The following is a 14,283-nucleotide window of genomic DNA, read 5'->3' as shown; positions in this document are numbered from 1 at the left end:
AACCGAAACTCAGCGAATACATGCCTCACAGACATGATAAATATATCTATAGAAAGCTTTAAATTACTACTTAACGAAATAAAACAAATCAAAAACAAAATCTCTTTCATTATAATCATAATCCGTAAAGATGCACTTCTCTCTAAAGGCGCGTCTGAGGAGATGGCGAGTCAGGATCGGCAACTTCATCCTTGCGACACCGACTCAGAAAATACTATTTATTAGTAAATAATTAAAATATCTCCTTCCTCTTCCCCCCTGACACATTTACGGTAATTACTTTTGCCGATGCTTTGCGGCAAGCTTAAGCCTATTGTGTGCATTTGAACGCAGAACTCTTCAGCTGCACTGACGGCACGCACCATACATGCTGCTGCTGCTGCTGGACACTAAACACCGTAGAGCCACTCTTGACAGTCGCTGTAGCACGGTCTCGTCTTGTTTCCACCAGTGTGGCAATTTTATCATCACTAATTGATGGATGTCTAAAATATAAAAATAAGGAAAAGGCTAAAACAGGCCAGAGGCCCGGCCCGCGTCTGAACTATGACGTGAAAATTGGCCCGAAGCCCGGCCCGAGGGGGCGTAAAAAAGTCAGGGCCCGTCGGGCCCGGGCTGAAATGTAGGGCTCTACTCTACTCGTGCTGTAGATTAGAAAATGCATGATCTGGAGCGGGACCCGAGCGTTTTTAATCCATTCCTATGGAAGTTGAGCTTGCACAACTTAGGAATGAACTGAAAAAAGTTTGCGCACACACACATAAACACGCACGTTAAAACATAAAGAAGAGGACAAATCTGTCAGGCAGCCTGAAGAGAAAAAAGATGAGGAAAAGAGGAAACAGGACAACGGTAAGCATAGGCACCAATTTGTGTTTCTGCCCACACTCTATTCCACTCCAAACCAAATATAAAACATTTTATTCATCATTGTTTCCATGAGCAAATGATAACGGGCTAGGTTGTCATGCAACAACTGTGCCTTAAATATTTTAACATTCCTATTTTTTAAAGCCTAATTAATTAAAAACTATAAATATTTTTTTCTCCATTCGATATTGTGCTTGAATTTATTAGGCTACACAAAATATATTATTCGTGTCTTGCGAAGAGAAACGCACAGACTGCAAATACACGGTTTGAGCGTGCACATCCGAGTGAGAGAGAGCGCGCGTCCTGTTTTCTGCATTATATACTGTTAGATGCGTTTTGTCCACATTTCATATGTTGTATAATTATATCACTAGGTAACAAAGATACATTAACAAAAAAAGTATTTTAGAAGGGCCTCACTGATTCATTTTGCCTGGGGCCCCCACTTCATGTAGGTACGCCTCTGGTAGTAGGCTAGTAGTAGCTAAACCGAACTTTATTTTGACAGGTTGCCATGAGGACCTTTGTATATGATATGACGATAGTTTTACTCAAATGAAACGGTCAAATGCTCATGAAGTAACTCTCAGAGTAGTTCTGGGGATGTTGTTCATGTATTTATGTCCTCATTCTGTGAGACGGCAGATGCTGAAAACACTGCGAGCGTCACGCACTTCAGTATGTGTGTAGTATACAAAACCGCGCGTCTGTGCCATTCACATATACAGAGACACGCAGAACATGCAGGATTCATATTTAAATAGTCTTTTTGCGGCTTAATATTTACAGATACTAGTCCATAGCGCGAGTCGATTTAAGTGCTGACCTACTTTTGATTAATTCATCCAAACTTTGACAAATTCCTTGACATTCCACGTTATACAGTAGGCCTACATTCCATTTATATGACTGGATTCCGCGATTCCGTCCGCGTTTTCCCTATCGTGGAAACCATAAATAGATAATATTGAGGTGTTTTGCAACTTCAGTGTAGTAGATTGTGATTTATTGCAACTTCAGCAACGTCTGCTGCTGCCTTAGAGAGACAACTGAACTGATGCGCGATCACTGAAGCAGCTCCAGTTAGCAAGCACTTTCGGTGTGAGAGTACAAAACTTTCAGTGCCTTTAGCCTTCCACCCTGATTGGTCGGACTCGTGACTCCCAACAAATCAGATGGGCGGTGGGCAGAGATTGCTCTAGGCCACAGAGTGGTGAGTTCCGACAGGCTGCATCAGAGCCAGATAGCGTGTATCAAAATTTTATTATTTTATCGGCAAATCGGTTTTGAAAATGACCAATACCGATAATTATAAAAATGCTTACTATCGGCGTCGATAATCGGCCAGGCCGATAATCGGTCGACCCCTAGACTGAATAGAAGCAGGCCATGCAAACCAGATTAACATCCACTCAGTTTATCTAGCTCTCATACTGTGCCAACACATTATTCAATTAAAGAACATCTCTGGTACTTTCACAGTGCCTTTAAATATTCAATAGCAGTTCAGTAACAATGAAATGGGAATAAAGAGATCATTTGGAAATGGAAAGCCCTTGTTTTTGTAACAAATGGGTGTGGATTGTATTCTAGCTGATGCACTTATTCTTTTCTGAGAGATCAAGTATATTTTAATGCTGACAATAGAAATTATACTCAAAACTGCATCATCGCCAGGTGGGCATGCAAAAAATGCCATCATATTCCACAATGCTATTCAATACCACACCCTTATCACCACTAAACATTATTGTCCCATCATGTCATCGTGTTTTGTGACGCCCAATTCAACACATATCGGATTTAGAGGCAGAGTTGACTGAGACGACTACAAATTTTACGAGCACTAGGTCCCAGGTCTCCTTTCTTCTTATTAGTTCAGTCATCTAAAGATAGTTCCGAAAAACTGTCACACATGAGGGTTCTCTTTTTTAGGGCAATCTTTCCGCTCGTTCAAACACACACATACAAATGCGCGCCTGTATGCTTAATGGAAAATTCCATGCCTTTTTGCAGATTGTGCATTTTTTCTAATTAATCAAATTTAAAGGTGATAAGCCTAAGGGTCCCAAACGTCCCAGTAGACAGTTTGATAAGCATTCACTGCATCAAGACAATCAACTCCATTACAAACCATGTGCCCAGAATTTAACCACCTACCATTGGCACAAGACAAAAACTGTTTGTGTTAATCAAGCTCAATTTAATGTAGTTCAAATATAAATAGATACTCTGTCATTTGTGACAATGTTATTTATTATTTTTCGTACATAACATATGGGTATCTATATCTTATTCTAAAGTAACATCTTAAATCAGATCAATGTCATTTCATGCAGGCATGTTATGGACACCTATGCACTTGTCCTAAACAGCCTTGATTCCAACTGATGCTGTAACTTGGGGTCCTGAGAGTGATGCTGTGTCATGCTCTTGTAATTGCAGGCAGGAAGGAGGAGTGTGTGTATGTGTATGTGTGTGTGTGTATACTACAACCACTTAACGCACACAATACTCTTTTAGGATGTTTCTGGGTGCGGCTGGATGTGTTCCTGATTTCTGGCTTACTGTCCTAGCAGATAATTATATTAGACACATGCTTTGAGCTAAGCATCCTTTGTGTATTTCCACTTATGCCTCTCACATAGCATGGTGTGTGGTGTGTGTTTGCTTACCTGGTCCTGGCAGCTCTGATTGTGGGTCTCCAGAGTCCAGAAGGCCCTGCGTAGGGCCACTCCGATGTGCAGTCTCACCGGGCATATCTGTGTGGCACAGCCTCTGACGCACTGCCTAAAAACAGGAGCCAGTAAACTGAGGACAGAGAAAACGAGTAAAGGATGTTGTCTCCTCAGCGCAGAGATACAGATCCGTGTTCACTGCGTGTGCATTTATGTCAGCGTGCATGTGAGAAAGAGAGAGAGAGAGGGGCTGCAGAGCCAAGCCGGTAACAGCATGGGAAATCTGAGCGTGAGCTGCAGTATTCTCTCTGATTACGAGAGAGCCCGCCCCAATCGGACTCTCTGTCGCTCTCATCACCCCTCCCTTCCTCACTGCTGTGCTGCCTCATAACCTCTCTCTCCCCCCCTCTCTCTCTCTCTCTCCTTCCCTCCTGCTCTCCCTTCGGCAAGTGGGTCTTGGACAATGATGTCAGCAGATTTCTGTATCTCTTGGAGGCTGGGCTAGTAATACAAAACACAGCAGGCAAAAAGATAGAGATGCTGTGCACTGAAAAAATAAAATCTAATCTGATAACCATGCTGAAGAAAAAAAAAACGTTTAAACCAGCCTAAGCTTGTTGGTTTTAGCTGGTTTAAGATGGTCTCCCAGCCTGGCTAAGCTGGTGTTAGTGTCAAAAACCCCTCTAAAACCATCAAAACCGATTGGGAGACCTGTTAAAGTTGGTGTTTTGGGATAGTTTGGGTCCTCCCGTAATTGGCTCTCCATCAGATATCAGTTAATATCGAGTACATACAAATAATTTTAATTTAAAATATAATGGCTTATTATATAGTGCTTAATAAAACTAATTTGATGATAAACTGTTAGTAATAATATGTTAATTTAATAACTAAAATACATTTAATATTTGATTACATTAAAGATTGTTATAAATACATGTAGGGTAAGTGCAAATTCGTAAACTAAGCTATCAGGACAATCTGGTATATGCTATGCTAGATAAGCTAACTAAAACAGACATCAATGATCATTATAACATAGTTCAAACAACATTTATCATATCATGATTTTGTAGGAATTGTAAACAGGCATTAAAAAGAGTTCCCATTAAAAGCAATTTGAGCCAGTAGGATTGCTTGGGCTCCTAATGGAGACTTTATTGAGGGAGGAACTGATTTGTCACCACATCGGCATGAAATGGAGGTGGCGATTATTGTGGTGTATATCCAAGTGAAACGGATTCCCAAACAAGAAAAAATGTAGGGTGGAATTTAAAGGGATAGTTCACCCAAAAATGAAAATACGGTCAGCCTCATGTCGTTACAAACCTGTAAGACCTTTGTTCATCTTCGGAACACAAATAAGGATATTTTTGCTGAAATCCGAGAGCTCTCTTACCCTCCCATAGACAGCAAGGGTCCTACCACGATCAAGGCAAAGAAATGTAGTAAGGACATCGTTAAAATGGTCTGTGACATCAGTGGTTCAACCGCAATTTTACGAAGCTATGAGAATACTTTTTGTGTGCAAAGAAAACGAAAACCTCCACGTCACCTGGCACCATTTTGGAGAGTAAACACGATGCATATGCGTGCTTTGACCTGAACGCAAACAACCTTGCTGTCTATGGGAGGGTCAGAAAGCTCTACAATTTAGTCAAAAATATCTTAATTTGTGTTCCGAAGATGAACTAAGGTCTTACGGGTTTGGAACGACATGAGGGTGAGTAAATAATGACAGAATTTTCATTTTTGGGTGAACTATCCCTTTAATTTTTTCCATCGGGAATCGATTGGATTATTGTTGTTTGCTATTCTTGCAATCTCATGTGAGTGACAGGTTGCTGGAGGGGGTGTTGTCCATTCCTTGAGTAGTTGAACACATCATCACAGATGTTAATGATCATTAAAATATTTAATAATGTGCATGGATAAATAGTAATAAACACTGCAATATTCCATACAAGAAATGTCAGTTTGATTTCATGGTGTCTTAAATATTAGTGCAGTAAATATTAGTTAAAAAAAAATTATTTATCCATGCACATTATCACACTAATTATTATTTTTTTTTTTTTACATTTACAGCAGTTAACAAATGACAACGATCCAGTCAATTCTTAATGGACACAATCACATCCCTCTCTACATGTTTTCTTGTTCGAGAAGACATTTCACTTCAGTTCACAGTAAGGAAGAAAATACAAAAGAAAAGAATGCAATTTCCATTTCATTGCCAACTTTAAGACCAGCAAAACAGCGTTGGGTGTTATTTTGTTCAGCAAGAAGCGGTTACATGATAGCCATACTGCAGACAAACAACAAAATCTTGTTCTCCACTTCCCTCTCTCTCTATACAACACATAGTCACTCCCCAGGGAGCACTTCATCGGTTTTAGCATCATGCATTTGAAAAAATGTTTGTCCCATGCAGAGATGTGTGTTTGGTTGTGACAGGTTGTTAAAGTGAGATATATGTTAAAGTGAGATCTATAATGAGTTGAAATCATAATGCAATTTATAAAACTGTTTTGAAGTATCTTAAAATGACAAAGAAGTAGAAATACTCTTTCAATGATAATGTTGTTTCAAATCAATGAGATAAAAACAACATCTTTAAAAATCAATGTAACTGCGCTTCATGAAAGTGAGAGTGAGGGATACTGCAGTAAATTTAGCTACAGCGTACAAGGCTATGTTTCCACGGCAACTGTGGGGGAGAACTCATGGATGCTTTAGAAAGGGAATCCAATATTCAGCAGGTTCCAGCACTGGCAAGACTAAGGGACTTTCCTGAGTTTTTCTTCTTTTTCTGCCTCTCACTTTCTGTTTCAAACATCCGGATCTTTCTCTGGAATTTTAGGGAACTGGATGACTGGAACAGTCATGCAGAGTAGGAAAAGTAGTTATACCATTATAATCTTGCCTGCTGAAAAAAACCCCCCGATATAGAACCCCTCCCAAAACGCAATAACAAATGTAATGGATTTCAGGGTTATAATGGGAATTTGTTTGGTTTTAATGTAAACTATAATGGTGTCTATTTGATGGATTCTATTGGTGGGATGTAATCTGGCAGATGGCAACCAATAGAACAACAGTAATTCCTATTGGAATAATGCCCAAAACAAAAAGGAATTTTGTAATGGTTTAATGGAAACTATAAGAATTTCTGTGATGGTTTCTATTGTTTTTTTCAGCAGGGTAATGATACCCATACTGTGCTGCACATTATTGACAATATTGAGCTGAAGCTTGACTTTGCAAATTTAAAATCGCAAATCAAATCGCAATCGCAATAACTGTCAAAAAAAATCGCAATTTGATATTTTCCCCCAAATCGCACAGCCCTAATGCAGAGTGATAAAAGTACTATTCACTTCTCTCAATACATTTATATATATTGAAAGTGAAAGTGAATAAGAAAAAAGACAGACACATCTGACTCTCTAATTCGATTAAATTCAGAGAAAGGGTCATAGGTTTTCCTGGTAAAATTATGGATCAGTTTACTCAAAAATGCCCAGACACTACATGAAAAGTATGTTCATATGTACTTTACTGTAAAAACCATGTGCATTAATAGGGAGTTTGTGCTACTTTTTGCTGCTATAACAGTTTTTATGCAGGCCGGTCAAGTTTTTCGACACCAGACTCAATAAAACATTTGAAATGTGTGCTAAATTCAGATGACCCAATAAAAAGAGACAGGAGAGGGCCTTCTATCATAATAGATAACTGGTCAAATAAACAGAATGAGAGATGTGTGGATCAAATAAGGAAGAATACTCGTCACCTTCCCTGTAGCCTGCAGAGAGGTCAGCTCTCCTTCATTCTTCAAGGCTCTTCAGAGGGGCCCCTGCATAACTCAGTCTGACTGAGCTAACCCGAGCTGGGGTCGACCTGCCCTTCAAGGTAAGGAAGACAGAAGGACTAAAACAAAAACTTGCTTCCTCTTGCACTGATGTCACTGCCTGGCTATACAAACATGCAGTGAAAGCCCTTACAAAAAAACAATCATCTATAACTATACATGACAGGGGCTGAGCTCATTAATGTCATATAATGCAAAACAACAAACAAATTTATAAGTAAACAATTAGATAACAAGCTAATTATTTTGAACCAGAGTTGTATTTTTCTTATAGCTAATGGTAGTGGCATTAATGCTATGATGCATGATTCCCCAAAGAACCTTAAAGTGAACAGTTCTTTAAAAAAATACACTTTTTTTTGTCATTGTGTAAAACATTTTAATATCACAAAGAACCATTTTTCACTATAAAGAACCCTTTGTGCAGTGGAAAGGTTCCAAAATCTTAAAGTTTCTTCATGAAACCATGTAGGCCTAGCTATGTCAAGAAAGAACCTTTATTTTTTAGCAGTGTATGACATTAAAATAACCTTCATCCCTTGACAATTTTTTATTTCTAGCAGGTGAACAGACTTTTTTTCCAGCAGGGGATGGTAAAGTTTGGCACAGCGAGCAGTTCGGAAAAAAACATACCTGGTCCTTTTCAATGAGAGGGCCGAGCAGTCTAAAGAGATCGGGCACAATCCTGTGAAACTCTCGCCAAGTAATGAGCTGTGGACTCTGTGTTTGATTGTCAACCATTATAGTTTGCAATAGATTAATACTGGGAAATTATTTGGCATACTTTCTAACTATGTCTATATTATACAACAGTTAAGTGCTCGAATGTGATCGAACAGTGTTCAAAGCGCTGAAACGTCACTGTTTGTATCATTCTGATTGTTTGTGTTTTAGCGCGTTTTTTGACAAGCTGTTGTCTGCTTGGTGGTGATTACATCATGACGCCAGTAGATGGCAACAAGCGACTGTTCTTTATGAGGGAGTCATTATTGAATCATTTATAAAACCAGGGAGTCATTATTGAATCATTTATAAACACCGATTCGTTCATCCTGGAACGTCCACGTGTTGCTCGGAGACTTGGGTTGATCTGAAACGTTTTAGCTGGCGGAGCAAAACTGACAAAGTAACCTGGAATAATTTGGGTCTAAAATGTAAGTTACTCAATTTTAACACTTTGTTTATTTAACTGTTGTGTTGGTTGGCAATCTGACCACAAAAGAGGTAAAGTTAGGTCTTTTTGAGGTCTGTCCCAAAAATATTTGGATACTCAACCACACTTTAAGATGTCATTACGTTATACCAGTCAAGTGATAATGTTATTTTTTTTAAAGGAAATATAGACCAAAGATTTTCAAAACAACATTTCATTAGGTTCCAATTTATAAATCAATAGGTATAATTTAAACGAAAGGTGAACAAGGTGAAAGAACGGTGAGCTACCCTTGTGTTTACCCTTCTGTGAACTTGAGGGGAACTGTGACTTCAAGTTTTAGTGATTTAAAATGAAAATAAGACTGCATATTTCAGCTAACATCAGATACACCAAAATATTTATTGTTAATTGATAATAGACAGCTCATTATTAAAAAGACGTTTATTAGATTATGATACATATTAGGACATTTGCTCAGCACCACAAACCATAACTCTGTGTCTGTCTATGAAGTCTTAAATCATAGTAACAGATAGAAAAATAAAGTAAGACCAGTACACATTTCATCAGACTTCTATGCTTATTACACAAAATATTTTAAGATATAGAACATCACAGCATGACTGCAGACAGTCAGCATTAGCAAACCACATTCTGCAAAATACAGCCATGAGTCACCATATGCTTTTTGATGAAAATACGAGATTTGATTTTATTAATAACACACATTGCAAACATGGAGGTGAGTCTTAAATGAAGAAAATCCATTCTCTGCACAAAATCTTTCAAGATTTGAACAGGAACGTCTGTTCTCCATGAAGACTGATAAGAATATGTACTTCAGGTTTACCTGACAGCAAATAACAGGTCTGCAACTAGGTCTAAACATACCAGAATGCAATGACGACCTTTCCAAAATAAATATTTAAAGGAAATATTTATTAAAATCCAATATGTATTCTTACATACTGCCTTGTTTTACATATTTTTAATTAAATCACAAGCATATTCGCAAATATACAGATATCAGGTGAGGCAAGTAGAGTTATTTTACTTTTTCTTTTTTAATGACAACACCAATAGAGTGGTGCTTTCTAAGTATAAAGAAATCTTTAAGTACTGAACTCACGATCCCTTTCGCCATAAATATTTCCAGCCTAACAACTGTCTCCTTGGCAACAAGGAAAGCCCCATGTGTTGTCTAGGCAACTGAATCAAAAACAGAAGGTGTATGTATTTATTATAAGTGGAAGTAGAGAGTGTGAACATCCAGTTGTTTGCGAGGACATAGACGATCAACACAAAGGTCTGACAATTTAGTTGTTTTCCCCTGTGGTGAACATTGCTTATGCCCTTTAGATCACTCACGCTTTCGTTTCACAACATTCGCCTAGCTCTTTGGCTCAGAGTTTCTTTTTTGGGAAGGCAGCGGATACACGACTCTGTTGCTTCCGAGCATCTGCTGATTTCTGGAGGCTCTGCTTTCTGTTCCTGCAGAGATTGATCACAGCTCCCAGATGCATTTGATTTCCACTCTGATGTTCGGGTGGATCATGGGAATTGAGGATGCTGCAACGATCTCTTTGTTGTGTGTGTGTGTGTGTATATGCAGTACTCATTCAATATCTCTGTCATTCCCTCACCTGTAAGTCATGTTATTGTCTGGGGCTGTTAATGTCTATGAGCAGGCTGTGTCAAAAGCATTTAAAGTTATTGACAGGCTTGATGGCTCATTTAGCCATGTCCTCAGCCACTGCCTTCCCTAATTTGTCTTTCAAGTAAGCCACTTTCTGCCAGTCGGACTTCAGCTCCAGCCATTCAAAGTACGGCACCTGTAGGAGAAAACGTTGTGACACATCAGTATGCTTGAGAGTGAAAGTGTGGTCAACTGTGGTCGAGTCATTTCAATAAGGAATCTGAGGGTGAAAGATTTCACAATAAGTTCAAATTGGTCATGACTGTTGATTTGTTACATTGGCCAACTGCTTGGTTTAAAAGTGACTGTGTAAACTGTGCTATATATATTACAACACAATGGACAATATAACTTTTTACCGGTTAAATTTTGCCACAATTTTGCAGATGTGATGCAAAAATCAATCTCAGAAAAACAGAAAATGGAGAAGTGTTATGAACTTTGGCTTATTAAAATGGCTGTTGTCAGCTAGCGCATCAAATGGCAAGAGCATTATGCAAGGCCTGTGCTCAGTTGGAAGTAAAGATGAGTCCAGCCAACTCTATCTAACTGTACCCCAGGAGGCAGAGGGCTAACAGGATTGGCCTACATGCTGCAGACAGAGCCTGAGTCCTTTTCCACAGTTCTGTCTTTACCGCTGCTATTTATAACCCAAAGCCAGGGGGGACTGCCATGTAATAGCTGTGACAATAGGAATAGAGCTAATCAGGCTAACTACACCGGTATTATTAAAAGGAGAGTATATCAAATAAGAAGTGCTATTGTGAGTTGGAAGACCATCAGTAAATGATGTATAGCTGATACTAACACTCTAACCCATAATGCTCATGTAACTTATCCCTAATTAAATGATGCTTACAAAATTGGCTTACTTTTGTGCAGTAAACACTGCCGACCTTGCACTTTATTAACTTATTTACAAGATAACTATAATGTTAAAGCTGCAGTCCGTAATAGGTTTTCAAACAGAGATGGCGACAAAGAGGCAAAAATTACGGACTGCAGCTTTAACTATAAAGTTTTAATACTCGTTCTAAAGGGCTGTTTCGCAGCAAGTATAACTATAATGATAAATATGTTACAATAATTGTTCTAATTCTATGAGAATAAAGAGGTCATCACCACAACTACTGTATAATAGAGACAAAGAGGAACACTATTGTTGGAATCACGTTCAGACTGTTTTTTTTTTTTACAGTCAATGAACAATAAAAACATTAAAAGCCATTCAGAATGTACATCAAAGCTTAAACGGTTAAAGCGGCAAATGACAAACTGCAGTGCATACTTATAATAAAGTTAAACAGAACTTAATTAAATGAGAATCATGAAGTGAGAACACTACAGATAAAACGATAACAACACAGAGGAAAGATAGCACTGGAATCACAATTATTTTTTCAGCCAATTAAGAGTAAAAACATGGACAACCAATCAAAACCCATTTTTCAATAATTACCGATACCAAATGATATGAAACATTATATCGTGATTAATGTTTTTAGCTATATCGGCCCAGCTCTACATCTCCTATTCTTGTATTTCACTGTGTCTCACCTCCACCACTAAAAACCCAGCCAGCTGTAGGTGGCGTTTCTGCATGGCAAAGCGGCCCAGAAGATCCTTGCTCCTGAGGCAAAAGTTAGGAAACTCCCAAGCCACAAATGCTATTCTGCAAATGGACAAACACAATTGATATATTTAGAATATCATCTCTGTATGTGAGCTTAGGACAAGGCTTTCACTTTAACACTCACCGTCGAGCCCCTGCAGGTAAGGCATCACGTCCACCACCTCCAGGTAAATGAGGGGCTTTCAAGTTCTCCACATCAATAGGTTTATTTTCTGAATCTACCACAAGTTCTCCGTCTGTGGTGAATACAATCAATAGATTCACAAATTAACAGGATTAACATGTTCTGTTAGATTACAATTTAAGGATTCATGAATTAGATCTATGACCTCTGTTACCTTGAAAAAAAGTACATAACTCGCATCGCTCTGGTGTTCACAGTTGCAACTCACCTATTGTCCAGCCGTATATGGTTTTGACAGAAGTGCGGAGGGCCTGTGTCCGGCTGTTGGTCAGGCTCTGGAGGGCTGTGTGTAGGCTGCTCTGCAGGGGGGTGCTGACCTCCACTTTGCCCTGGGGAGCTAGCAGCAGCACAGCGGGGGATTCAATAGTGATTCCTAGAGGCTCCAACAGAGCAAAGGCAGAGATATGCAGCAATTTCAGTCGATAGCTCTCAGTCCGATCCACAATGCCACCTGTTGGATAGAACAGGAAAACTTTAATGATATCATACGACTGCAGACTGACTATAGTGCACAGGTTGACAGCCTTGTTCACTAGTATGAACTGTCCTTGTATGAAAAGAAGTGAATGGTGATTGACATTTGTGTTTGTGTTCTATGAAAAAAAAATATCAGCATACAAGTTTAAATAGACATGAGAGTGAATAATTAATTTCATCATAATTCATCATATTAAATATTTTCATTTTGGGGTGAACCATTTTTTAAAATAGAATACCATTCAAAGGTTTGGGGTTGGTAAGTTCTTTAATTTTTATAATTTGTTTTTTTTAAAAGAAGTTCCTTATGCTCACCAAATCTGCATTTATTAAAATATAATTGAAATATAGTAAATATAGTAAAAACAGCAATATTGTGAAATATTACACAAATTATATTTTTGTACATCATAAAATTTAATTTATTCCAGTGATGGCAAAGCTGAATTTTCAGCAGCCATTACTCCAGTCTTCAGTGTCGCATGATCCTTCAGAAATCCTTCTAATATGTTGATTTGGTGCTCAAGAAATAATGATTTTTTAAAATAATGTTAAAAACAGTTGTGCTGCTTAATATTTTTATGGAAACCACAATACTTTTTTAAAGGATACTTTGATGATTAGAAAGTTCAAAGGAACAGAATTATTTGAAATAGAAGGGCCGTGTATGTTAGATCTACCTTTCATGAAAAAAAGACAGATACAGCGGGTAAAATATGTATTGAACACATCACCATTTTTCTCAGTAAATATATCTTTAAAGGTGCTGTTGACATGAAATTTTCACCAGATGTCGGTAACAACCCAACTAATCCATACATACAAAGAAAACAAAACACATAAGTTCAGAAATTAAGTTCTGTGTAATAAAGTGGAAAGACACAGGGAAAAAGTATTGAACACATGAAGAAAGGGAGGTACAAAAAGCAGGGAAAGCCAAGCCCCCAGCTGAAATCTATCAGTAATTAGAAAGCAATCCTGCCCCTAGTCAGTGGAAATTAATATTAGCTGGTTTAGTCTCAACCGATGGCCTATAAAAAGGTGTCTCATTACCAACGTGTCACACAAGAAACATTTCATGATGGGTAAAAGCAAAGAGCTCTCTCAAGACCTTCACAACCTTAATGTTGCAAAACATACTGATGATTGCTGTACAACATTTAGACAAGCCTGTGAAATACTGGGAGAATATAGTCTTGTCCGATGAGACCAAAATGAAACTCTTTGGATGCCATAATACTAGGGTGACCATACGTGCCATTTTCCCAGGACGCGTCCTGGCCAGGATTTGTTTTCATGCTTGCTGAAGGTAATGATCGAAAAGTAGTTTGACCAATAACATGCAAGCATTGTACATAATGGACCAATCATGGCGTGTGAGAAGGTGGGATCTACGGTCAAAGCGATGCAATTACGCGTACATATTAGGTGTGTTCGACTTAAAAGCAGTGCGGCTCAGACCGATCAGTGTTTGACATCAAAGTACCTCGAGAGCGTTTAGAAATCCTGCATGCGACTAGTTTCTCCATACAGGAGGCGTCTTGAAGCTGTCATTACCAACAAAGGCTTTTGTACAAAGTAATAAATAGATTTCAGTAAATGTGTTCAATACTTTTCCCCTGTGTCATTCCATTTTATTAAACAGAACTTGATTTCTGAACTTATTTGTTTTGTTGTATGGATTACTTGGGTTGTTACCGACATCTGGAGAA

General features: G+C 38.4%; 2 protein-coding genes and 1 long non-coding RNA gene across 4 annotated transcripts in view; 1 reads left to right on the top strand and 2 right to left on the bottom strand.

The window, feature by feature from the left end:
• Positions 1–3,935, bottom strand: part of LOC107706031 (uncharacterized) — an 18,070-nt gene extending 14,135 nt beyond the window's left edge. For both annotated transcript variants that reach the window (XM_016509603.1, XM_016509594.1), the window contains exon 1: positions 3,549–3,935. In XM_016509603.1, coding sequence (XP_016365089.1) covers positions 3,549–3,633 — 85 coding nt within the window. In that variant the 5' untranslated portion in view covers positions 3,634–3,935. The remainder of the gene's footprint in view (positions 1–3,548) is intronic.
• Positions 3,936–8,483: 4,548 nt separating this feature from the next.
• The window catches only part of LOC107706018 (uncharacterized), a 20,231-nt gene continuing 14,431 nt past the window's right edge, over positions 8,484–14,283 (top strand). The window contains exon 1 of the long non-coding RNA XR_001636124.1: positions 8,484–8,579. This is a non-coding gene — a long non-coding RNA (uncharacterized LOC107706018). The remainder of the gene's footprint in view (positions 8,580–14,283) is intronic.
• Positions 9,024–14,283, bottom strand: part of LOC107706009 (protein TBRG4-like) — a 20,781-nt gene continuing 15,521 nt past the window's right edge. Inside the window, exons 9-12 of the mRNA XM_016509568.1 lie at positions 12,303–12,545; positions 12,035–12,146; positions 11,835–11,949; positions 9,024–10,413 (exon numbers count right to left, since the gene is read on the bottom strand). Coding sequence (XP_016365054.1) covers positions 10,312–10,413; positions 11,835–11,949; positions 12,035–12,146; positions 12,303–12,545 — 572 coding nt within the window. The 3' untranslated portion in view covers positions 9,024–10,311. The remainder of the gene's footprint in view (positions 10,414–11,834; positions 11,950–12,034; positions 12,147–12,302; positions 12,546–14,283) is intronic.

The sequence above is a fragment of the Sinocyclocheilus rhinocerous genome, unplaced genomic scaffold, assembly GCF_001515625.1.
Source record: "Sinocyclocheilus rhinocerous isolate Xijiao unplaced genomic scaffold, SAMN03320098_v1.1 scaffold1333, whole genome shotgun sequence".
Classification (NCBI taxonomy): Eukaryota; Metazoa; Chordata; class Actinopteri; order Cypriniformes; family Cyprinidae; genus Sinocyclocheilus; species Sinocyclocheilus rhinocerous.
The sequence above is the reverse complement of the archived record's forward strand: the minus strand, read 5'-3'. Positions and strand labels throughout refer to the sequence as shown.